Raw genomic sequence first — 24,508 nt, 5'->3', positions numbered from 1 at the left:
CGCGCTGGCAGCCAACCGCGTCGGAAAGTTATGCTGACTACCAGAGAGATATGACAGCAGGTAAACCAGCCGACAGCTGGATATTTCGTCAAGACTCCCTTTTTGATAGCAGCCTGTACAAGCATAGTGGGCTGTTGCCGTAGCGAACGGGTTACGATAAAAAAAATTTACTTGATGGCAACAGGGATGTGGGAGCGGGGGAAAAGGCAGGAGTGGAATTTTCCTATATTGCTAATGGGGTGTTCTAATTTAATGAAAGTTAATCGCATTATGGTTGGAGTTGAAAACTTTTATTTTATTCTCCCGCTCACGCCACTTCACCGCTTTCGGTCGCTCATGATTGTTAGGAAGTTGTGCGACTTGACGCTGGAAAAAAAAAAAATAATAATAATAATAATTCCGTTCGGTTATTACGCAGTGTAGTTGCTGCACTCGTCCGCAGCGAAATGTTAATACTTGTTTAGCCCCGGTTGATTTAGCAATGAAAATAAAAAACACAATTTCCGGTAACTATCTTCTACGCCGGAGCGGAGCTTTGAAAGCGTCCTGCCAGAGAGCGCTCCTGGCAAAATGTAGCGCGCTAGACGCGCGCGCTTTACGCGCTGGAACGTGCCTAATGGAATTACCGTGCAATCACGGTTCATACCTGTGGCGATGGCTCCTCTCCCCTCATTCTCTTCGTCGCTTCACCGTTCCGTCAGGCTTCCATGTAAGCGTTGAAAAAAGGGCAAAAAGTGAACCAAATTTTTCGTCGAAATAGCTCTTTTCATCGCTGCAGGGCGCGCGCGCGCGCGCACGCGTTTATAATTACGCTTTGATGAGGTGGAACGAGAACGAATAGAGAACCTCTGGAAAGAGTACGAGGAAACTACAGATAAAGAGTAGGGACGAGAGAAAACGACGAAAAAACGTATCGTACACGGGCAAGTTGGCAAAAGGAGCAAGTCAGATGGGGAAAAAAATAAAAATGAAAAAAAAAATAATAATAATAATAAATAAAGAACTCGTGCTGCTCGCACTCTTGCACCCTCGGAATTGTGCGAACCGGGCCAAAGGATTTTCAGCGCTCCGATAAAAGAGCCTGGCGGCTCTTGCAAGTGGAAACGATTTACGTATATAAGAACCGTTCTTTACCACGATGGTCCGAAAGCGTTTCTGAAATATTGGCAAGACGAGAGGTAATGGGAAACATTTTCGTCCAAATTGACGCTGGAAAAAAACTGCCGTTCAACCGGAGAGACTCTACAGATTTTATATTACTTCAGCGAGTAAAATACCACGTTGCAAACCCTCATCGCTGCTTTCGGTTCTCATAGACACATTTACAAAAAGGACACGGGTTGGCTAAAGACAAATGAATTACGCAGAAGAAAATCACCATATCAGGACGAACGTTGACTGATTTAAAACCCTGAGGAGGACTCACAATCCCAATATTTGATATTTCCCTCGAGTAATCTTATAAAGTATTTTCTCCCTTACGCATACTTTTTATTGACGATGAAAAATGGATACAATGTTTCCCTTTCGTATGGTAGGAGTACCTCGCTACTATCGAGAATCTCTCGTAATTATTTCAACCCTTAAATTGTCATAACATGCATCATTCTCGTGCAGATTTCGATTCTGATCGACCAACCAGTCCGCGACATTCACCCTGTACACGTGGTTCTTTGTACGTCCGCGCTCACTACGTTTCAGCCCGTAGTTGCGGCGCAGTTGAACTTCTATAATTAGTTTGACACTCGTCTCTATAGGTGTGGTGTCCCGTGAATGTTCTGCCCGGTAAATATGAGAACGAGAAGGAGAGAAAGATAGGATGAGGGGGAGGTAGGGAGAGAGAGAAACTTTGTCACACATATGCCGGACTCGAAATGCTATACAACGTTTCGTCACCGGTGAGTATGAGCAGAGACACGGGAAAGAACGAGTCACGACCACGCGAACCATGTCACACGTAGAAGCATAGATATGCATCGTTGGGGTTGTAAAAGTACAACGAAAAAAGAACGAAAAAGGCAACTAGCTCGTTTTTTTCTTTCGCTCCACTGTTTTTTAAAGCCAACCACAAGACTGCGTTGTTAATTTTTCTTTGCTCCACCGTGCCGGCGTCATTATTCGCCGACCCTTTGCCCCCCTCTGCCTCTTCACGTATGTACAGTGGAGGGTGCATGTTAATGTTGATAGAACCGGTTTCCACATACAACCGCGTAGTGAATCCTCTTGGCACAGACGGACAATGTTTTTCTTCGCCGTCTGTACATTTTTCTTCCCTCTTTTACGTCCCTTTCAACTCGAACGTCCGTGAGAGAACGGAAGAAAATCGTGTATTCTCTTGTCGTGAGACGCCGATCTTCGGTGAAAAAACGATATAATAGCAGCGGCGAAAGGAAAGCCTCGAGGGAGGACCCAACAAGTGATACGTAAATATCTGGAGACGAGCATAGAGGGAAAGCAAGAGAAATGAAAAAAAACCTTTTCCCAAACGATTAAGTTTCTCTCTGCGTACACAGTTAGAGCGGAGCGTATGTTGCGGTTTGAGTGAAAACAGAAAGGGGGAAAAAACTAACCACCGCTTTTCACGCTTCTTCCAAGCATGCAATCGTACTAATTCCACCGAGTCTTTGCACGCAAATTCCAGAAATATAATGCTGCCCAGAGCATTTAAATTCACATGAACATGCCTCTATGGTGAATCATGAGAGTAGCTCGCGAATGAAGCTGAGCGATGTATTCAAGAGCTCCGACAGATTGAAACGGCAATACACCGTTTTCCATTGACACGAGTTTGACTGTATCCTTTACGAGTCTCCCTTTTTTCTGATTTATCTCAACGATTATTTCTATATATACACGTATGCCTGTGTAAATCGCGCGCTTTAGGAATAGAACGTGTTTCATACCATTTTAGCGGGGCAGTCTACTATTTCCGTAAGGGGGCTGAGCCACTGGGATTCATTAGAAAAGGGTGAAAGGCCGTTCTCTCAGTATGCAGAGTTATACATACGTGAACGTACGTATATAGGTATTTAAATAGGAAGGGAAATGGCCAGGGGTTGGCAGGAGGTTTAAACCGAGCAAAGGGACTGCGCGGGTGGATTAGCGTGCATTTACGAAACGCAGCTCGTCAAACGCTCCGATACACAAGAACAGACAAACCTGTGCGAATATCAACCATTAGCGTATATCATACACGTCCACTCGGTGGAAATTGCCAGTGATAGAAAATAAACGAGAGAGACGCCCCTACAGCACGGCGATAAAGTTCTGACTTTGATGGTTTAAAACCTCGGAAGGATCGTCCAATAAAGTTTTTTGCAAACGAAGAATTCTATCCAATGAGCGATCATGGATGCCCAATTTTTTAAGGGCATTGGAAAATTCAAAAAAAAAGGAGCATTTCAGTTTTATCTACAAACCCAAAACACTTTCTCTGCCTCTACAATTACGATGTAAATATTTTGAGGAAATTCTCAAAAACCGAATCGTCTTGATTCGTCAGAGAATCGCTTGATAAATTGTTTCATTCGGTCTGCTACCGTAAAGAAAAATGAGACGCAAATAAAACAGCAACGTCGTGCTTTTTCAATGTCGTCGAGACAGAGAATTGTGGGAGCTAATGAACCGCCGAGTATCTCACGGAATCCGGTGACTGCGTTAACCGTGACAATAAGAAAATCATTTGTTTTTATTTTCGCCAATAGTTCGCCGGAGATCACACGTATGGATCAATGGCGTAAAATGAATGAGAGATCACAGACCGAGAGCCGTATAGAATGTGCGTACACGGGCTTTTAGGGTGAAATGGGAGACGAAAAGCTGTGCTCGGCCGTGTAAGCGTAATGATCCGATTGCATTATGTACATCTATCTATACGGTGTCATGTACGTACAGAGAAGCTGCTGGTCATCGCGGTAGAACGCACACAAGGTGAAATCGTGCGGATGGTAATATAGATATATAAATGTTACGAATGCGAAACGTAAGCTCACTGGCCGAACGTAACGTTCGTCCATTATGTGATAAACATGGCCTTGCACGACGTTATAGTTTCATAGTCTCTCCTCTTCCAGATGAGAATACATATATACATAGACATGTGGCTGAATGTATAGATGTAGATATATATTTATATATATATAATATGTGTGTGTGTGTGTGTGTGAATATACGTATTAAAAGCACTGCGGCAGGATACTTATACACGTATACTTACTTATCTGGACTCGATATATATCTATATAGGCGGAACGATCGACGACGGTATACGCAACACCCGATGTCATTCGTAAAACTTTCCCGGTTACGATTACGATGTGGTCGTTTCTGGCGCTTTCCCTTCCTGTCGCTCTAAACAGTCTAAAGCACGCAGACGTTGTTATTTTCGTGTTATTGTATAGCTATTGTGATCCCATCTCCACCTCTCTTCTCCTCTTCTCATACATTTTCGCAATGTGTCCGCTGGCTTAATGTTCAGAGATGGACCAAGCGAAAGAGGCTTCGTGTCGTGACGCTACTACCATTTTCCTTCGTGATGGTGAAATTTGTGTATGTATGCAATATTTGCCATGAGGATGGATTATTAAATTTGTAGTGTTCTGTATTCTGATGCTCGCGAATTCGTGATGGCTACGAGCTTCGGGGCCACAACCGTTCGTGCTTTGTTGCCTTGTAAAACGCAAGTGCAACGTACCTCGCTATCACTCTTTCTATCCAACTCTTCTTTCTCTCTCTCTCTCTCTCTCTCTGTCTCTCCCTCTCCTGCGGGTTCATAACATGGTTATTTTCTGTACTTCCTATAAAAATTTATTTTATGCTTTTATTGTATCTCCAATGGCGTATGTTCCCTCGGCCAGCTCGTTTACTTCCACCAGGGAGAGGACCTGGATCATCATATTTTTTCGTTCCATCGGATAGACGAGAGACGCCGATATTTTTGTGATTCTTCTCTCCATTCATCTTCAAATTTGTCGTTTGGAATGAACGATTCATGTCCCCGAACACCACGATAATTGGCTTATGATTTTTCGTCATCAGCACAATTGTGAATATTCGTGTGTGATAGGTTTTAATCGAAGCTATTCCAGAACGTCGAGTAACCGTTCAACGTTGAACCTCATCCCTGCAACGCTTTTTCATCGTCTATATATATCCTTCCCGTATGAAAAGTAATTACACATGAAACAGCAAGGGGCGATTCACGTTTTCGGGCTTTGAGCTATCTTCGATGCCCGAAAGCTTCACCGGTGCCGAAATTGACAGGGAGATGGGCTCTTCTTCTATAACGCAAATGCGTATGCATATGTGTATGTGTGTGCAACAATGTATTGGATATAGAAGGGTCGATCATCGATTATTTTGGTATTGAGTGAACACGAGTAGTACCCGAGTGACTGAGCGAGCACTGGACTCGATGATGGGACACGCTCGCTTCGTAATTACGGTATCTTCCCCAAGTGCTCGGTACCCATAATCGATCCTTGTTCCCGTTCTTCGTTGCTGGTCCTATTTTCTCTACCTACTGTCGTTATACCGGCTATTTTCACGATTCTTATCACTGCATTATCATCAAAGTTCACACACTATTCCCGCTCAAAGCATAGAACTAAAGCCGACGTTAGTTCACTCTATTTCCAATAATTTTATGCGTCGCGGTGTTCCTTTCACGAAGCCGAATGCTCTATGAATAACTGATTTTAAATTTCACTAAAGTAAAAGTACGTGCGAATAGATTATCGAAATTTCAGGTCAGGTTATCAAACATTTAATAAAGAATTGAAACTTCAAAATTTTTTAAATTTATACGGGAGCTTACGGAGATTCCGTCATCACCACATTTCTACTCAATAATTCTACATTCCTAATAGAGCCTCACAGATAGAAAAAAATGTAGGGAATCCATAGTGACGATAAAAATAAAGGATTACCGAATTTTAAGAGACAACAGCGACTTCTCAGAGGTTAGGAATCAGTCCTAATGTCGAGTGCCCCAAAAATATATTTGCGCCTGCAAAAAATGCGGTCACGCGAAAGGAATGTCTTGAAGGTACTCGGTGGTTGGTTCATAGAATAAAATGTGTTTTACACCGTTAAGCGGAAGGAAAGAAGAGTGCTCGTGAAAAATGATGACTCATTAACGCGCCTGTTACGTTATAAACAGCAAAACCATAGTTTCGAGGATTAATTTTCTCTCTTGACGATCGGTAGGTGAAATAAAAGAAAGCTTTCATTCAACGCTTCATTGGATTTACGCTCGTAACGTGTGTGCGGAACTGAGTATCGATCCCCGGTTCTAAATGACGAAGTACATAAAGTAGAAAGTAACATATGACGCTCATATCGAAAATCCCTGGTTGTACTGGCAGAGTGGCACCCGTTAACTTGCTTACTACCGGAGTCGGTTACTTTTGATAACACCGCGAGCACGCGCACCAACGATGAAGACCAAGCTGGTATACGGCGATCATCGAATATGCGGCCGAATGCTGGGGTAATGCATCGATTGTAAATGTTGATGGGCAATATGGTGTATTTATGATGGGCCATGATTCCCTCTAGTCACAGTTGGGAGGGCCATTCCTCGCGAACGGAGATGAAATACGCAATGATGACTTTGAAAGCGCGAGAGTTTGATGTGACTCAAAGACCCGGTTCATGGTCAGAGCAGAACTAAATGTGAACAGTCAAAATTCGGTTGCAACGACAACAACAATGCTTGATACCAAACGAAATACGTTTTGTGAACGATATTGATGGGGGGTGGGGTTGATATGGGCTCTCTCTCTCTCTCTCTCTTCGCTTCCATACCGACCGAAGAGTCTTTTTCAAAAGAGGCATATTCCTCTATACCACTTGGCGTAGAGACTGCTGACCAACGATGCCAGACAGTAATCGTATTAATATAAGAACGGTAAATCTTGTGGGTACAATGGGATCCTGTCTCCGTATAACATCGCAGAAAGCTGCGCACAAGCACACGGTGCTTTCTTACTTTTCTCATCTCCTCTTTGGCCAACTTTCAATGTTGTCCTGTCGCCACGCCATCACTTCTCTTTTTCGTTCGGACAAACTGTAATATACTGGCATGTTGGGCTTTTCTCATGAAGACGTGCGAGAAGGACAACAGCCGCACGGGTTCAGTGAAAATCTGTTATTTCACCTTACCGTCTTGGTAAAGAAAATTCACCGTAATGGTATAATTTGAACAGTAAAAAAGCCTGAGATCGTAAGATCGGATTCGTGCCACCAGCGCACACGTATCATCAGTGAAACCCATGATATTGTGTCATAGTCCCACGAAGGGAATCGGCTGCAATCTAAATATGTATTACGATAAATCAGTTATGACGTACGAGCCGAAAATCCAAATGCCAAAATATGTATATGGTGCCGTAAATCAACGAGACGTTACTTGCTCCATGTCGCATTCTCATAGGATACGTACAAAACGAGGGAGAATAGAGGGCGACCAAGCCCTTGTGTGTTTCATCCGCGTATCGTACGGGCCGTTCGCAGCATGCCATGGAATAACAACTTTCCACGTACGACAAAAGACTAAAGGAAAGCAGGCGTTTGTTTGTTAATCGCAAAACTAGCAAATCCGTCACACCCCACCAACTGGGTGCGCGGGGTTTGTTGATGCATATATGTCGTATGCGGTAAGCTTCACGTAACGCGGTTAGGTTACTTTGGTCCATGTGATCGAGATGACTTGATACCGGTGCCAGGATTACCCGTGGATATACCCATAGAGTGTGGAATATGCGGCATATATGTTCAAAACTTCCATCGAAGCTAGGGTTATGGAAGTTTTGATGGAGACGTCCGGATCACACCATTCGAGTGATTCAAGACACCTATGGAGAGTGATACATTTGTCAAGGATATGGACAACCGGACGAGCAATCAGAGACACTCTGCCGAGATATGAATTGCCATCTGGCAGAATGAACGGGTATGATTTATCGTCGATAAGCAACATCCGGCAACAGGCTCAATGGTTACGTCGTAAAATTATTGGCATGCGCTTGGATCGCGTGCATTGTGTAACCGGCCATTCTAATATTCTACGATTATTGATTTGGTGTGTTTCTTGCGTCACAGCCTTATTAACCGGCACGTGGCAGCTACGGTGCCTATTGATAACGATCGCTAATATACCGCGCAGCATTCCAACGTTCGACGAATTCAGGGAAAATAAAAAACCAGAAAATACTACCCTAGCAAGACCCGAACGCCTTCCAAAGCATGTCGACGATAATGGAAGGTCAAAGGGATTTTTTTGTGTGTTACTGCCTCGTGTCAGATTGATGAGCCCGCGTCTGCCGTTTTTGTACAGATATTCGAACTTCTCCGTTGTCGCATTGACTCACCCTTGATATCGGATATACAACGGTAGATCGTCATACATATATAATAATGCCCATAAATATATATCGCATATATACATGTAGCCGTGTGCGTGTAGCTAGCTTTATCTCCGACCATTAGTTACGATGTCCCTTGGGGGAATGGAAGCATTCCAGATAGACCTCGGCCCTGTATATCTGACGTAAAAATTTGAAGAGAGTGTGGGAGAGAGAGAAGGAAATGAGCAAGATCAATATCAAGTCGAGGATAAGTGTGAGCCCAAAGTTTACCTTTATGATGTCTCTTGGGACCTGCCGAATTTTGTGGAGGCAACAAAACAGCTTTCAGCCTTGACGCGAACGGGAATTCTGGGATCCTTGTATGGCAATATTTCAAAAGTAAATGCGTCAAATTATTCCCGTAAGTTCTGGTTCGTTGTGTAATAGGCAGCATTAACATGTCTTTCGGAGAGCGGGGGAAGCGTTTTCTCGTGGTTTATCGCATACGTGAAAAAATGTTCTCGTTGGTTTTCGTTTCATCTCGCATTCCGTTCCTTCACATCTCTGGTAAATTCACCGGTTAACCTTAGCCCTCGAGCGAGTAATATTTCTTTCCATTATTCATAACATTTCATAATCTCTTTACGTACGGCTGGGTTGAATTATTGCGACGAGAGAAGGAAAAGCGTAGGTTTGAAGCGGTAGGTCGCACGTGGAGTAAAAGTGCTGCCGAGAATAGAAGTCCCAGGGCTTCAAGGGAGTCTCCGTTAGCGACGATGACTACAACGGAGGAGAGGTAAATAGTGGAACGGGTCTCTTGAAGAGGGTCGGTTATTTCGCGGGGAAGCGGAGACTGAACGACACGGCGTTGAAAATAGGACGAATCACGAAGGAAGGAGGGCGCGCAAGCTTGGATTGAAGTGCTATTCGTTGAAACGCCCGTGCACCAAAAGCTTCTACCTATAACTACGATAAAATACGAAGGAGAAAGGGCAAAAATAATTGGACGCGATGTTTGTCGTTATATTTTCCGATGTTAAGGGCTTCGTCTATAGTAAACTTCCCTCTGGTATTTTTCTGTGTTCCGGAGCCTCACTTTGCCTTCCAGCATCGTGACCGAACACGAATCTTTCGACTCGGCAACCAAAGCTTCCTTTACCAAAGAAATCCCTGCTGGTTCCCGAAGCAGGTGATGTATACGTATATTTTTTGTGCCATTCCAAGGGAGGAAAAAGAGACCAAACACTATCGAGTTCTTTGCTCTGGGCGAGACGTGAATTAATTTTTCATGAGGGGGCGCATGATATTGAGTTTTTGCTGAGAGGTTATTACGAAATTCTCTTATTTATTAAGGCTGTGAAGATTTAAATTACGTGCAGCCCATGGATATAAAATATTTTCTCGATCTCTTCTATAAGAAACATAGAAACGTGTCCATTTAATGCTTCTTCGCTTCGAGCGAGGAAGATCGAGTGGCTGATTTTCTATTATTTTGGAATATGAATTTTTTGGTTGCAAAACCAACGAGTATCCGTCACTAGTCTTACCTGAGAAAATATTTGTACACCAAGATTATCGAATGCGGTCAAGGAAATCGTGTTATAATTAATACAGTAACGTGCAAAACTGCTAGAGAGGGCCACAATAATGGATGTATCGAATAATTAATTAACCCGAAAGGGAGGAGAGTTGTCCATTTCCTGGATTTCTGACACATACAGCAACGCGGTGATTATGTAGTTTCCTTCGTGCCATTCCTAATCATGAAAATGATTGACACGCTTCGTTATCTCCAAATATTAGTGAGTTTCTTCTCTTTTCATTTTCTTCTCCAATCCAATAAATTCCACGCAACCGGAGATTACGATTGGGATTTGACCAAAGTTGACGGGTGATGGAAACTAACTAATAAGTATTTTTGATTTAGTTGCGATGAAGAATAAATTCTTTTGTTTCCACTTATTCATAGTTTCATAAATAAAGTAGATAAAGTACAAAGATTGAGTTTTCACGAATCTTCTTGTCCTTACTGTAAGAGAAAGGTTAATCTAAGAGTCCATGTGCACAAAAGGTTAGCAAGACTCACATGTGATAGAAAAGGAGTAAAAAGATGGTGGTCAACATTGTATGGAAGTGACGACAAAGCAAACTGGACGGACTGAACAGGAGGAAATAGGTAAAGGAAATTTCCTAGAATTTACTTCTCTCTCTCTCTCGCTCTCTCTCTCTCTCTCTCTGAAGCTGTACGGAATAATGTGCTGTATAGATTCGTGTGAGAGCGCAGTGCGGTAGCGTTCCTTGGGTAAGGTTCACTTTGTTCGCTTACGCTATTTTAATTAAACAGAATGGCAGAATGAAACAGCGTTCCTCCGAAGGGACTGGTAGGTATGAAGCTTTCGTTCTGTATAACAGGTTTCCAGTTAGCGGAGACTGCTTCAAGTGAAGCAACGATAGTATGCAACAATGGGTTAAGCAAAGGCATGAGATTCGGTTAGGTAACGAGCTGACAACCCGGCTGGGTTGGAGTGAAAGTGCGCTGGCGAGAAACAGTCCGTCAGGCGTTCTGCTTGTCAATAGGGAAAAGGTCGTCAGTAGATTTAAACTAATCTTGTCCAAGTAAAGGTTAATGGAATGGAAGAAAATGTGGATTTCAATCTCATTTGCCAACCGTTAATCATGTTGTTCTGGATACATTTATAATTCAAGCACCGTTGCAAGCGCGTTCGACACTGCCGAAACGCGAGAGATACATGCGAATAATGAAATAATTATCGTCACTCGATCAAGACAAAATGACACACTAATAAAAACGACTCACCTTTGCTCGTTCCGTCGGGACCTCGTAGAATGGTGCACTCCTCTATTGTACCGTAGGCAGTGAACAACTGTCGCACATCGTCTTCAGTTTGTTGCTTGCTGAGCATTCCCACGAACAGCTTTCTGTCTGCATAGGGAGGTCGGCCATGTTTGGAATAGAAAGAACAGAGAAAATGCGTTTTCGTTAGACGTGCAGATGGTTCTACTGGTGGAACGCGCGGGGTGTAATCATATCGGGGTAACAAAAAGACGGAAAATAGATATAATGAAATAACAAACGCAATCTAACATAATACGATATACATATCTATATACATATATTTATTGAACTTTTCATATGTATATGTATAGATATACGTAATATGGAAATATTGCGGCTAACACCGAGAACGACATAGTTACACGGTACACCAGCAATCGCATATCCACCACCCTAGAGAGAGGGAATCGAAGGCGCGTCGCGACGCGTCCACTCGAAAAGTTTACTTTATCGTAAATGATTTTTTATTTTCCATTTTTTATTGCAGACGCGCCTCATTCGCACCTCCCGTTCATTGCCAAAAAAAAGTACAATAACTTCACATACTTTATATAATATGACAATGTACGTACATCTAACATCATGACTGAGGCTGCTGTGTGTGTAGCCAATTGGGATTTTACAATGGAAAAAGTATTTTACGATTATCTGAATATATAAAATTTGATAACATTTGCTCGAAAACAAGATAAAAAATAACGAAGAAATAAATATACAGCCACAAAAACATGTACAATAAAAAATTTTTTTTCAAAACAAATAATTAACAAATCGGTAAATATTCAAAACCTACGACCTACACCACAAGCCGATCGGGTGGGTTTTTCACTGGGGTAGTGATTTTTCCGGGGAAGGGTGTCTAAAACTTCAACAGCAAGGTGACAGCAGTGAGTCGGATTCTCGGCAGCTATTTCTAAGTGCCATCATTGGTCTGGTGCGACAGCGGACACTAGGCGATTCCGCACCCGCACCAATCGCGTTTTTTTGGGTCTGATTAGAATTTAATGACATTACATAATTTCGATCTCTGTTCGCGTACATTTTTTTTTTTTTTTTTTTTTTTTTTTTCGTATCAGGTAAAATTTTGTTTCTCTTGTTCGCTCGCTGATTAACAAATTTTGTTATTTTTTCACGCTATACGCACAGTTTTAGAAATATCTGCACCGCTCCCATATACACATAACTGCTCACGCATTGACGTATTCGCGTCTTGACATTATTACCAATTATCGGAACATGTGTGTACATGTATCTTCACATGTATGTGTGTTATAAACTATGTGGGAATGTGCGAACGGTGATCACGGAGATTGGAAATGTCTTGAGGATCCTGGAAACCGGAGGATGCTCGGCAAACGGGTAGGGCTGCACACTCTCCATCTATACGAGTTCACGTCTAGATATACCAGTAATATATATATAAAGTGTAATAAATTCACATCATAGTAATATTCAAAAAGTATGTACAAGATGATATACATACGTTATATGTTTATATATACGAAATTGATAAATATATATATATATATAAATATATGTATATGTATACGTGTATGTATGAAAAACACATCGACAACGAACGAGACAATATAACATCCAACGAGCGAGCCACTATATGGTCACAGCTTTTGTAAAAGAGCGATGAGGGTATTTTTTATTGAGTGTCGTTTCCGTCGCTGGCATAGGATATTTTGAAGTGAAAGAGACGTATTCGAGATTACCGAGAATTGATAAGTTGTTTGGCATGTTGTGGATTACGAACGGTGGTTCGGGTGGACAGGTCAAGTCAAACGTTACACAGTCACACGAGCATACACACAACACAGAGCGTAGTTCTTTGAGGATACAAATCTGTTTCAACCATATTCCGCAGGAAGACAAGAGAGATCGAGGATTTCAATGGAAAAAAGGGGGTGTGATAATCCTGTACGTTTTCGTTTACGTCGAATGAAATTTTAGACACCGGGTCTTTACAGATGAGATTATTGCTGATTGAATGGTTTATTATCGTACATTTATATAAATATTATTTGAGCAGAAAGGAAGCCAGCAGCGTGCGACATTGTGGGGAGTGGAAAGTGGAAGTTAGCCTCGTTGGCTGAGAGGTTCAAGAACTATTATGCGAGCAGCAATTAAAATAGAGGTGTTGCATCAAACTGTGCTGGCCAAATAAGGTTGCGGTGATGGCGCGTGATGAGAGAGAAGACTTTTTCGTAACGCGTTTCGATCGTTCTTTCGCTTTTTGCTTTCGTTCTTAGGTCCCTTCTAGTATGTTTTTTCTTCGTTCGTACGTCCGTGTGCGTTTGTTTGTTTAATCGTCAGTTCGTTCGTTCGTTAGTTTGTTCGTTCATGCGTCTAATCAGCAGTCCTCAACTTCAGCCTCGATTTGGAGCGCGCGCAACGAAGAATGATAGTGAAGAAGAAGAACGGAAGGTATCTTGGAATGGAAGCTAGCTATCTCCTGGAAGTCGAAGTTACCTTTAGCGGCCGGCACCGGTGCCTCCTACTTCCAGAAGATGGCACAGGCGCTCCCGTCGTCCATCATGCACTCTGGAATACAGAACAGAAACAAAGATGGTTTTTTGGGTCCAAGCGACCAATGGCTTTCGTTGTTCGTGAATTGTATCGACTTGCAATCAATATATTATTTATTTTAATCATTTCAATCTTTCATATATTGAGATTCAGTGTTACGGGTAAGATATTACGATTCATGAGTAATGCATAAATTATTCCTTAGATCTACCCTACGGAATTTCAACGAGATGAATTATTCTGCCTTCTCGTTTCTCGCATCATCATATTAGTTTTTTTTACAAATATATATACGATTCCTGAGGAACAGCGTAGTCTTCCACTTTTCCTTCAATAGTTATATGAAAGTGATCCCAACGAAGTATGTAAGAACTAAGAGTGATAAAATACACGGAATGATCCTTAGTGGCAAGGCTTGAGAAGATCGTGGTATATACGTGGTGCCAGCAGGTTGAGTTGTAAAAGTATTTGGGTGGACTGGCTCATTCGAAGGCGAGGTGCCGTGCTCTCCTGTAAGTTCTTCTTCTCAGCCAAAGCTCTGGGGTACATTTGAGGATTTGTCTCGGGAAATTAGGTTCTCGCCTGACTTGCAGCGACACTCCCAATGTGATCCTTTCTTCAACGTCTTCTACATTCTCAGTCGTGTCATAGAGTGTGCTAACTCTCATCGGGTGCATGAGTATACAGACCCCATGACGAAATTGGAAGTTGAAGAGGGCTGGCGAGCGGACAGATCGCACCTTTTAGTCGTAAACTCTCGTCATCTCGGTATCCTCGTTTCTTATTGTCCTCATCAGGATGTTATTCTATCCGAAGTACGTCCAGAAATTGAACCTTTGTTGCCGAACTGAGTGTTGACGCGTACGCAGCCTTTCTAGTTCTCGCAATCCTCGATCAAGCAGTCTTCGCCTCCGTGGCTCATATTGCAAATGCGATGGTAAGTATATGTGTTTTATTTCGAAGTGTAACAATTAAAATGATCCTTAAGCAAGAGTTTGAAGACAGTATTTTTTCGTATAGCAGTTGGTTGATAGCGATCGTAATTTCCGCAGGATTCTTAGTTCGCGCCACTTCTTGGAACTTGCTAGTTTTTTATTCCTCGTTTTCTTGGCATTATAAAGTTTATTGTTTTACGTTGAATTTAGTGAAGACTGTGTTTACTGAAATTCTCGAATTTTCCAAAGTGCGAACTAGTACTCATACTCTGGTTACTCTTTTTCATAATTTCTGATGTACAGCTGTTACGAAGGTGCCATGTGACAATTGAAATAGCCACACGATTAATTTTCGTCACATTCTGAGAGACTTGCGCGAGGACGCTTCATATGTCAGGTTAACCCACCGGAAATTACTTTAACCGCGGACGAGAAAATCATACACGGTGTTTAGACACTGTTTACCTGGAAGGATATTGGTAATGAAAATTTCTAGAAATTTCATGGATGGCTTATGATCAGAGATGCGCATCGACTTCTTTCATTCGTTACACTTTACTTCCAAAATATGTTTAAATTTAATAACGTATGCAATAAAAGTTTCATTATGCGGTGCAAATTTCGGTTGTTTCGATGGCTGCAGAACAAAATGATCCAATTATTTTTTTCCAACTTCGTAAGATAGACGAATCATCGAATAATGTTCACGATCAAGGTCGAAATAAAGTGGAACGGATTTGCTCGCAGTATTTTCCATTGCAGAATATAAGCCATGAGTGATTTCTTTGTAACATTGGTCGAGTTCATCTGAGAAAGGTTGAAGGCAACGTGATCCGTAGAGGGAATGGATAAGACTGAAAGTGAGCAAGAGAAAATGGAGCGAGCGAACGCGGCGGGAAACGAGATGGCTCGCCTAGGGATCGAAACTTATCCACTTGCTCAACTAGCGCCAGTACAGTTTTCTCACCCGCCTTATCCAATCGAAGAAACTTGCCTCGAGTTCATCTAAGTTCGCCTTACATCCATGTCTCCGTTTCACCTCTTCTTCCCTTAAGATTCTCAGACTTTACCATCTAGTGCAACGTGATTTCTCAAATATATATCCTCCAACTGGAATGCGTATATACTGCACGGGAACAACCACTGTCCTCATCCAGATAGCCCTTTTCAACGAGGCATCTCAGCTGGACCCTCTGGCTCGAAGAATGAGATCATACCAAACGAAAAACTGATGAATCTGACAATCAATAATGGAATAACCAATAAGCCATATTATTGAATTACGCGACGACTAATGGGACCTTCAAAGCCGGGGGCTTTGCTCACGATAAAAGTTCTGTGTCACCACCACGAGTCAACATTTTGATAGAGCATTTTTTAGTTATTGTATTTGTAGAATAATTTCGTACTGCCAAAAAAGTTGGATAACAATTTAAAGCTCCAACCGACGTAACAATAGATATGTCGAGATCCAATGACCTTCAATGCTTCGCACTTGAAACTGAAGCTATCTTTTTTGTCTGTTGATAAGACGTTATTGTTAGGTGGAAATTGTGATGGGATTGAAGTGCCAGCTTCGTCGCGGCTACAGCCAAAGTTCCGAGCACGTTTACACGTCCTACTGCTGGTCGATCTATGAATGACGCAATTATAACTCGCCTGACGAGAAGTGGTCATCATGGACGACGAACGGTGCAGGTAGAGCAGCAATAAACTCCTAACTCACGTGGTAGAATACTGTAGAACAATGAAATTTTTTGTAGCCACAATTCTGAACTAATAGGATAAAAACTCGTGCTGTAGGGACGACTTTAAAAAGACAACTTTGAGAAAGATGGTGATGAAGAAAGGGAAGCAGAGCAACAACGAAAAAGGCGAAGAAGACGATGCTACCAGGAAGGTATCTGCATTTCAGTCCTAAGGTCCGTTATATATGAGTTTTTTAAAGCCGGTTTTCATCTCCACCTTTCTTTAGAGAGCGTAGAAGATCGGTTGCCTATCGGCGATATATTGCTCACCTTATGGGCAAGCTTTAGCTGACGGGAAAGTTCAGTGACCCCTGATTGAACATAGTTTCTATGTGTACGGATCCCGGGCCCCAATCTCCATAGATATACAAGATCACAGACAGGGGCTAGGAGGAAGAGAGGTTACTGAGGGTTTGGATGCCGTCGACGTCGAGACTTGCCGGATCACTCCACCCGCATCCACATCAAGGCGAGGCTTTGTAGGGGCTGCGTCGAGGTGGGCGACCGGAGATTACAATGGCATCTCCTCCAGATTAGCATATGAATTAGGTTCTCATCCCGGCGACGCCAACTATGCGCCGAGTACACTGGCGGCTCCTCTTGCTGCTTCTGCTGACTGGTCCACCATCAGCATTGCAACGGCCTTCATCTAACCAACAACGGAGAGCTCATGCTCGTGTGCCTCAGCAGGTAATGTATACTATTATATGGAAGTGCAGGAAGAACGATGGAATAGCCGATGGTCCGAAAGTGAACGCAGGGAGTCAGTATAAAAGCGAAGTGAAGAGAGATCCGGGGGTTCAGAAGAAGACAGCATCCCAGGGATAGAGCTTTTACTGTGAACGAGAGAACCTGACACTTTCTAGGTTGAAACGGAAGTCAGCAAAATATTCATATGCATATTGTCGAGGTGAGTTTGGTCAAGAATTCTCGGAGGTGAACTGGTTCTAATACACGGATTACATTCATATAGCTCTAGAGACGTTCCGCTGGCCAAAACTTGTTTCTTTCAGCATAGAAATAATACTGAGTTGTGATTTAGTACTAAGAGTCCGTGAAGTTGTGCAAAATTACATGTTAGGACTATACTATACTGTTTGGCCGAATAATTTTTTCGTAGTTCTAAAATTTTTCAGGTTCCTCGAAACAGCTTGAATTACTTACAGCCCTATAATCAAGTTTAATAACGTATGGGTGGGATACACGGTTAACTTTAAGTTTAACAGTGACCGTGTGTTCAAAAAGCAAAAAAATAACCGCAAACATTCACTAATGTGAGCGAAAAAAATTATTATCGCTTTCTGTTCCAATTTTTGAGGCTGGTGAGGATCCATTTCGCAGAATTTATTGTCAAGTGCCCATATAATTTTGTGTCTTCAATTCGAATACTCTCAATTTCGTTACCTCGCTAAATTTATTTTCATGTTGGACCTTGTATAGTCTCATTACAACACGGTTGGTTCGCAGGCAAACGATTCTTTAGTTTCCTTACGGGGAACCTTAATAACAGTTGTTTATTAGATCTTCTCGGAAAAGTTGTTTCCTCCTGACCTGTTACATCCCAGTGAAAATTGTAAAATAAATATAAATTTAATCTCGTTAAAAAATAACTACAACCTATCGGTCGTGTACATAATACCATTTTGAACTGCATTAATGATAACAGAATGAGGGAACCGGGAATGACGATTTGTTCGGGACGTGTTCACGTTGCTCTCGAGGGAAATTTTCACGACTGACAAAGAATAATGTACGAGGGTCCCAGATTCTCGACCCTTACTATAAGGCCTGTCCACGGTACAATGTCTATATGGACGTTCAGATATGTATATCGTCTGTTTATACTAGAATCGAGGTTATTTTATAAAACAACGGTGGGTTACTTTGATTTCCTATGAGATCGATAATCTGAGTATACTATGGTTAATATTTTATTGAAGGGAATGCTCAATCGATATATGCAGTTATCTTACCTCCGCGGTTTTCACTGTCCGCCGGCTTCACTTGAATAGGACGGTTCATCTGGAACACAAGAAATGAATAACATTGTTTATTCAAGCATCTAAGCAGTAATGGGTCATTGCCGCCCATGAAAGCTGTTTTTTTTACCACATGATTATTTCTAGAAAATACTGAATACGTTCTCCTCAAGACTTAGCGTCGAGACGCTACCACTTCGCTATGTAATAATTCAATTGAACTTCTCATTATAACCTGTTATATGTCTAAAAAGATCTTGAGGCGTGGAATGATGAAGATCTAGAGTCTTCGAAAGAGTACAATTCGGACAAGCGAAGAATGATTATGTATTCAAAAACATATTTGCTTCTGCGCATACACCCATTCAGCCTCGTGTCACGTGTTCAGTCTGGGCAACTAGAACACAGTAAGCGCAAAAGATGTAACTGTTGGCCAAAAGGGATAAAGATCTCGTTATAACGAACACCCGACGTAACCAGAAACGGTTTCTGGCATTGACAGAGTCGTGCAACCAGATTGGGTGGAGTTAAATAAGCAACGTGGACTATCGTCCAGATACCTCGCCATTTATTCTTTCAATCTTACACGTAGAACATCTAGCCTTATATATGGATATGCACAAGTATCACAGATGCATGTGTGTCTGTGGCCATGTTACAGACAAAGCCTTCCCTCAAGCAAAACGTGGTTGTCGTTGATCCTTTCGTTCCCCTTGCTCTGTTGTGGAAAGCTCCGCAGACTCTAGCGTTAGGAACTTTGGTATACAAATACCATTGTTTATTTGTCGAACGCCCAAGTTCTGTCTTGACAGGGCCCAACCTTTGTTACTTTAGTGCACGTGAAGCGAGTCGCACAACCCAGCGCGTCAGGCGCCCCACAAGGAAGCATCCCCCGCGATCCCATTTTTTCTATCTACGTTTTGATCACTGCTCCACTCTGCTCCGAGGCGGTTACTAGGGTAGTGACGCCGGATGATTCATAATACAGAGGATACGTGCCGGCCGAGCATGGGGCCATCATTTCTCTAGGATCCACATCCCTTCTTGGTATATTACTTGGGTGCTACTTTTCCCTCTCAACATCGCCGATCGTACTGTTCCCCCCTAGAGCGCATACTCCACATCCGTCTCGATTATTCAGTCGGCTTAGCGGATACCAGATCGACTCCATGCGGGTTCGTGTTCGAATATATATATAATGCACATATAACATTGCTTTACAAGGATATCGTCCCTTCTCGTTAAGGCGAGGCTTCTCAGCAGCCAATTTTCCTCTCAGTATGCGTTCCACCACGTATCACGAGCGACTGAGAAATTTCTTCCCTCCTTACCACATTTGAGCGTATACATTCTCGTGGTTCAACTGCAAGACACGCTTTCTTCACAGTGTTCGATCTACCGAGTTTACGAGGGTATATACATATACTCTTTACAGAGGTCAACGTCTTTTCGTCGTAACCCATGTGGCTGATATTTCCTAACGCTCTTGATTCACTTGTCTCTCGCTTCGTTCCTTTTCTAGACTTCGCATGTGGCTATAATGCTTCCGTTCGAGTGGAGACCTCTTGAAGTGAACGACTCACCCCTGCGAGGAGACCTATCACACTTATTCCTGCGAAAACTCGATTTTACTGATTCAAAGTGTCAAGTGAAGATTTTACGAGCTCGTCTATCTGGTGAGCACCACCATCTTTCGTTCTGAATTTACAGTGAAGCTCAATACAAATGGCAGAGTGGTTGTAAAATTCATCGTTTATCGTCTCTTACGTAGCATATTCGGTTCTATTCAATCGTATGTCAAATTCAGAGTACCAGTTTATATCAAGAATAAAAACACATATCGACAGTTTACATAGAAATCATATATGCTGTTTTATGAAATGAAGATTCCACCATTGATGTGTGTATAAAATATGGTTGTACTCACTACTTTACGTATATGAACGACGACAGGGTCGACAGATGAAGTTACACCATCTAATGCAGTTACTTAATATTCTATGGAGGCTATTACCGGCTATCAAACGAGTTCTCGTGTGAAGCGAGTTCCCAGTCAGCTGAATACGAAAGGCGGGCGGGGGGAGGAGGAGAGGAGCTGTGCTTGTAGTTTGCATCGTTCGCCGGGAGGCGCAAGTGTGGAAGGAATGATATGACCTCGAGGGAGAGCATATGGATACGCATGAGAAGAGTCTCAGCTGGTATTAAAGTCATGTGCACCGTAGCCGTAGGTCAGTACAGCAGGAAATTAAAGTTTGCCTCGAGTGCCGGCCATTAGAACAGTTTGTTGTAGTTTATGTTGTCAGGGAAACGCAATATATGTACTTGCAGCTTTTAACGTGTATACCGGAACTGAGATATATTTGCGCTTCTACCAGCGCCTTCCTCATCCATCCTGGAAAAGAGTGTCGTGTCTCGCCTGCTACGTTTGTTAGAAATACTAACATTCGGGCATGCGTAAATACGTATGTCTTTATGTGTCGGCTACTAGCCGACAAAAGATCATAACCTGCAGAATCTGATAAGTCTACTCAATACAGTTGTGTCTTTTTGTTATTCGGAACTTGCAATATTACCATTTTTCGCGTATACGCTCTTCTTAGCCACCATACTCGATAAGAATCGTAATGGCTCGAGGGGGAATTTGTGACGCTTTAATCAGAAATGCATCGTGACAATAGACCACCCATTAATCATGTGTGGTGATCCTCGCAGGAAAATAAAAACGAGTATCAATCGTCGTGATCGCTACTCAACGTTTCAACTACTTGTATTCGTCATTCGACGGATGGAGTCGACCATTATAACGGCTATAATGAGATCGAGTAATGCTTGAGAAAGTGTGGTTGTCTGCTCTGCTGTTGGAGAAAACGATTATTTCTTTTTCACTGTGAATGAGCTCTTCTAGTTCATCATTCATTGATTACGTTCATGCGTTTGCCTCTTGCCTTTGGAGAGCTATCAAAAAACAAGGCTATTGAACTATGAGCTTATCACTTATACTTTTCATTTAGCAAGAGTACTAAATCAGGCACGATGCAAAGCATAAAAAAATGAGCGCTCCATCAGTCAAGGGAAACGGCAATTGGTTGCATTTAACCTAATGGATTCGTATAAAGAATGTGTGCCTTTGAAATCTTGCGTAATCATCCGGCGGGTGCATGAAAACGCCTCATTAAGTGGCCATAACGGACGAGGGCAATTTTTCAGCCGCTCGAATTTCGATTTCGCCGTCTTTTCAACATCAAAATCAAGATCCTGCAGCACCCATGCTGATAACTACCAAATTCAATAGCGAATGCCGTTTCGGAAATTGAATAAGCTCTATCGTGCCTCGGACAACGAACGACGATGCACTTGATCTCTTTCGCTCTCGCTCCCTCACTCTTCGCTCTATCAGGCCCTGTTGGCAGAGTACCGGTATTTGACCTGACCATTCGGGCCGAGAGCAGCCTGTGCCTGCAATCAATGTACCGATTGAAGATAAGGACTATTCCACCCAACAGACGGGTGGTTATTCTGTCTAGGCTCTATATACATACGCGTTGCCCTGCTCTTGTTGCTATGATTTATATACCACTCGGTCTCTTCCCTTCTAGTGTGTTCATTGCGTGATTACACCATTGGTAACCTGTATCATCCGCATACAAGCATACACGAGACGATTCGATTTTTAGCTATAGCGCATCTTCGAGGTTATTTCACTTAAGGAAATGCGTCGAATGTTTTGAATGAATGGTAATCGTTGAAACGACGTACAACAACTGGGAATAATTACCCAAAAGTCGCGTCGATTAATAATGCGCGATGGTTGGAAAAAAATGTTTTGAACGTGAAATCAAATTTGAGCTTGGGACTTAATGAGCTGATAGGGCTGGTGCAGGCGGAGTCGTCCTGTTACGCGCCGTTATAAAGCGTGGGAACATAAAAGTAAACAGGAATCGTACGAAAATTAGTGAAACGAGAATTTTTGAAGTTGTGGTACGAAGCGGTGATCTGGCCACTCTTAAGAAATCTCAACAAAACACGATTTTGGTTTTTCGTGATAGTTCAAAAAATGACATTCCCTTCTAGAAACTTTCTTATGAATTGCATTCGGTCGAACTGTTGAATTCTCTATTTTACTAATGTTAATATTATTCATTCGTTTTTGACTGTCGAAAATCATTTTAGCTCGTATGTATGCAAAATTCAGTTTTCATCCTCATCCAGGATGAAATTCTGTTTGTAGAAATTCTATCGTCATAAAAATGGATGATATTTCTGCTCTTTTATCTGAATTCAGAGTGTAATATGAATCTGTAGCGTGTAACGCGTCTATATAAATTTGCAGGATTTTGTGTAAGGGAACGTATTATATATTGCGCGTCTTTTTTTGACAAGAGATTTGCACTCGGTTACAAAAATATCCGGCTACGAAAATATCGGTTACAATAATATGTATATGTATAGAGTGTACAATAGAGCTCGGCCATTAATCTACGTTTCGAAGAAACGGTGCGCTGTAACACGAGCCCCGAAGTCCGCGATCAAACGCGTAAACTTCTCTCTAAAAATTCTTTCATAAATCTATCATAAAATTGTTCGTTTCTGGTAGCGTGGTAAACTTTTCTTTTCCCCAGTTTTTTTCAACTCCTTTTGCGTTCGCCTTTTCAGCGCGAAACGAGGAAGATCGGAAGTTCCGTGTGGACTCGCGCCGAAGAACTCGCTCCCTCGAGAATCGAGAGATATAGAAAGATGGAGAACTCGCACACAGTGGCCGGGTCTTGCTACGTGTGTCATAAAAGCAACTTTTTTTAACGCTCCGTCGCCCACTGTTCGAGGGTTTTCTTTCGTATCCGGTAATACATCGTCACATTCTTGGCTTGTTACCGACACACGTAAAGGCATTGTTGTTTTGCAACGATTGTTATTGAAAGTGAAAAATTTCCATGGATACTCGGCAGTCGTGATCATCATAGTCGTAGTTTCCGCGATGCGGCCAGTAAGCATCTTCGTATTCGCTCGGGTACCGATACCGTTGTATAAAATCGTATGTACAGAACCGATGCGCAGTCAGTATACTCATGTCCTCCCAACATGTGCTTCCACCCTCGCAAACATTCTCACATACGAAGTGGAAAATAGTCCGAAAAGCTTCGCTCCTGCGGTGCATGCTCCAAATCCGTGAGACATATTTATGCGCGCGGCACACGCTTTTTTCTCGTCCGCATAAACGGATATAGATGCGAGAAAAAAAAATGAGAATTGCGAGCGGAAAAGAGAGTCTGTGTCGTATTATTTCAACTCCTGGCAAATGAAAGGACGTAGTGCGCGGGTTTTAACACGTCGATCGATCCGAGTTTAACCAATTTGGTTACTAGTCTCTTCTCTTGCTCTCTTTCTCTCTCTCTCTCTCTCTCTCTCTCTCTCTTTCTATACGTGTATATAACACGCAGATATCAAACAATTATACGATACAGGAACGGGGAGAGAAATGCAAGCCTTTGCCACGTCAACAAGAACGATGTGGAAAGCTCGATGAGTGGTGAGAGCTTCCGTGCCTGGACACTTCATAGTGACTACATAGAGAGCTCTCGTCGGCTCTAAACTACATATCTATACAATGGTAAAAATCGTAACGGCGTAACTCGCATCACTTTATGTATTGAACCATGTTAGTTACGATCTTTTGTTTGATAACAATCGATACACATAGTATCTATATATAAGAGAAGATATATATAACATTTTCACGAGGTGGTGGCACAGAGCACATGCCGAAGCTGAGCCGACCCCCTTCTTCCCAACCGACGCCTGGTAACGTTAAGCCCACGTCGATTCGACGGGCATTAAATGTCAAACGTTTATTCGCATCCCCGGGATTTCGATGAAATACCAAGAGAGAAAAGAAGAACGACAGGGAGAGGGTGAGAGAGAGAGAGAGAGAGAATATGGAGAGTAAGAGAAAAAGACGATAGTAGTCCACTGATACATATATTCGGTTATGTAACTGCGTACAGATATATTTGTCTCCATATACGTACACATATAAATATATGTACAAAAGAACGAAGAGGCTCGGTCGGCCGGCGCCAACGATCCGCCGCAAACATCGGAAAAATGGTGG

General features: G+C 42.4%; 1 protein-coding gene across 9 annotated transcripts in view; it reads right to left on the bottom strand.

Moving 5' to 3' along the window:
- bru3 (bruno 3) overlaps positions 1–24,508 on the bottom strand; it is a 620,380-nt gene that overhangs the window by 65,946 nt on the left and 529,926 nt on the right. For 5 of the 9 annotated variants that reach the window (XM_043432966.1, XM_043432964.1, XM_043432968.1 and 2 more), the window contains exons 2-3: positions 18,397–18,445; positions 11,167–11,292 (exon numbers count right to left, since the gene is read on the bottom strand). In XM_043432966.1, coding sequence (XP_043288901.1) covers positions 11,167–11,292; positions 18,397–18,445 — 175 coding nt within the window. Of the gene's footprint in view, positions 1–11,166; positions 11,293–13,683; positions 13,756–18,396; positions 18,446–24,508 lie in introns of all 9 variants that reach the window. The other 4 variants (XM_043432969.1, XM_043432970.1, XM_043432972.1 and 1 more) reach the window with 2 other exon arrangements.

This window comes from Venturia canescens, chromosome 1 (genome assembly GCF_019457755.1).
Source record: "Venturia canescens isolate UGA chromosome 1, ASM1945775v1, whole genome shotgun sequence".
In the NCBI taxonomy this organism is placed as follows: Eukaryota; Metazoa; Arthropoda; class Insecta; order Hymenoptera; family Ichneumonidae; genus Venturia; species Venturia canescens.
The sequence above is the reverse complement of the archived record's forward strand: the minus strand, read 5'-3'. Positions and strand labels throughout refer to the sequence as shown.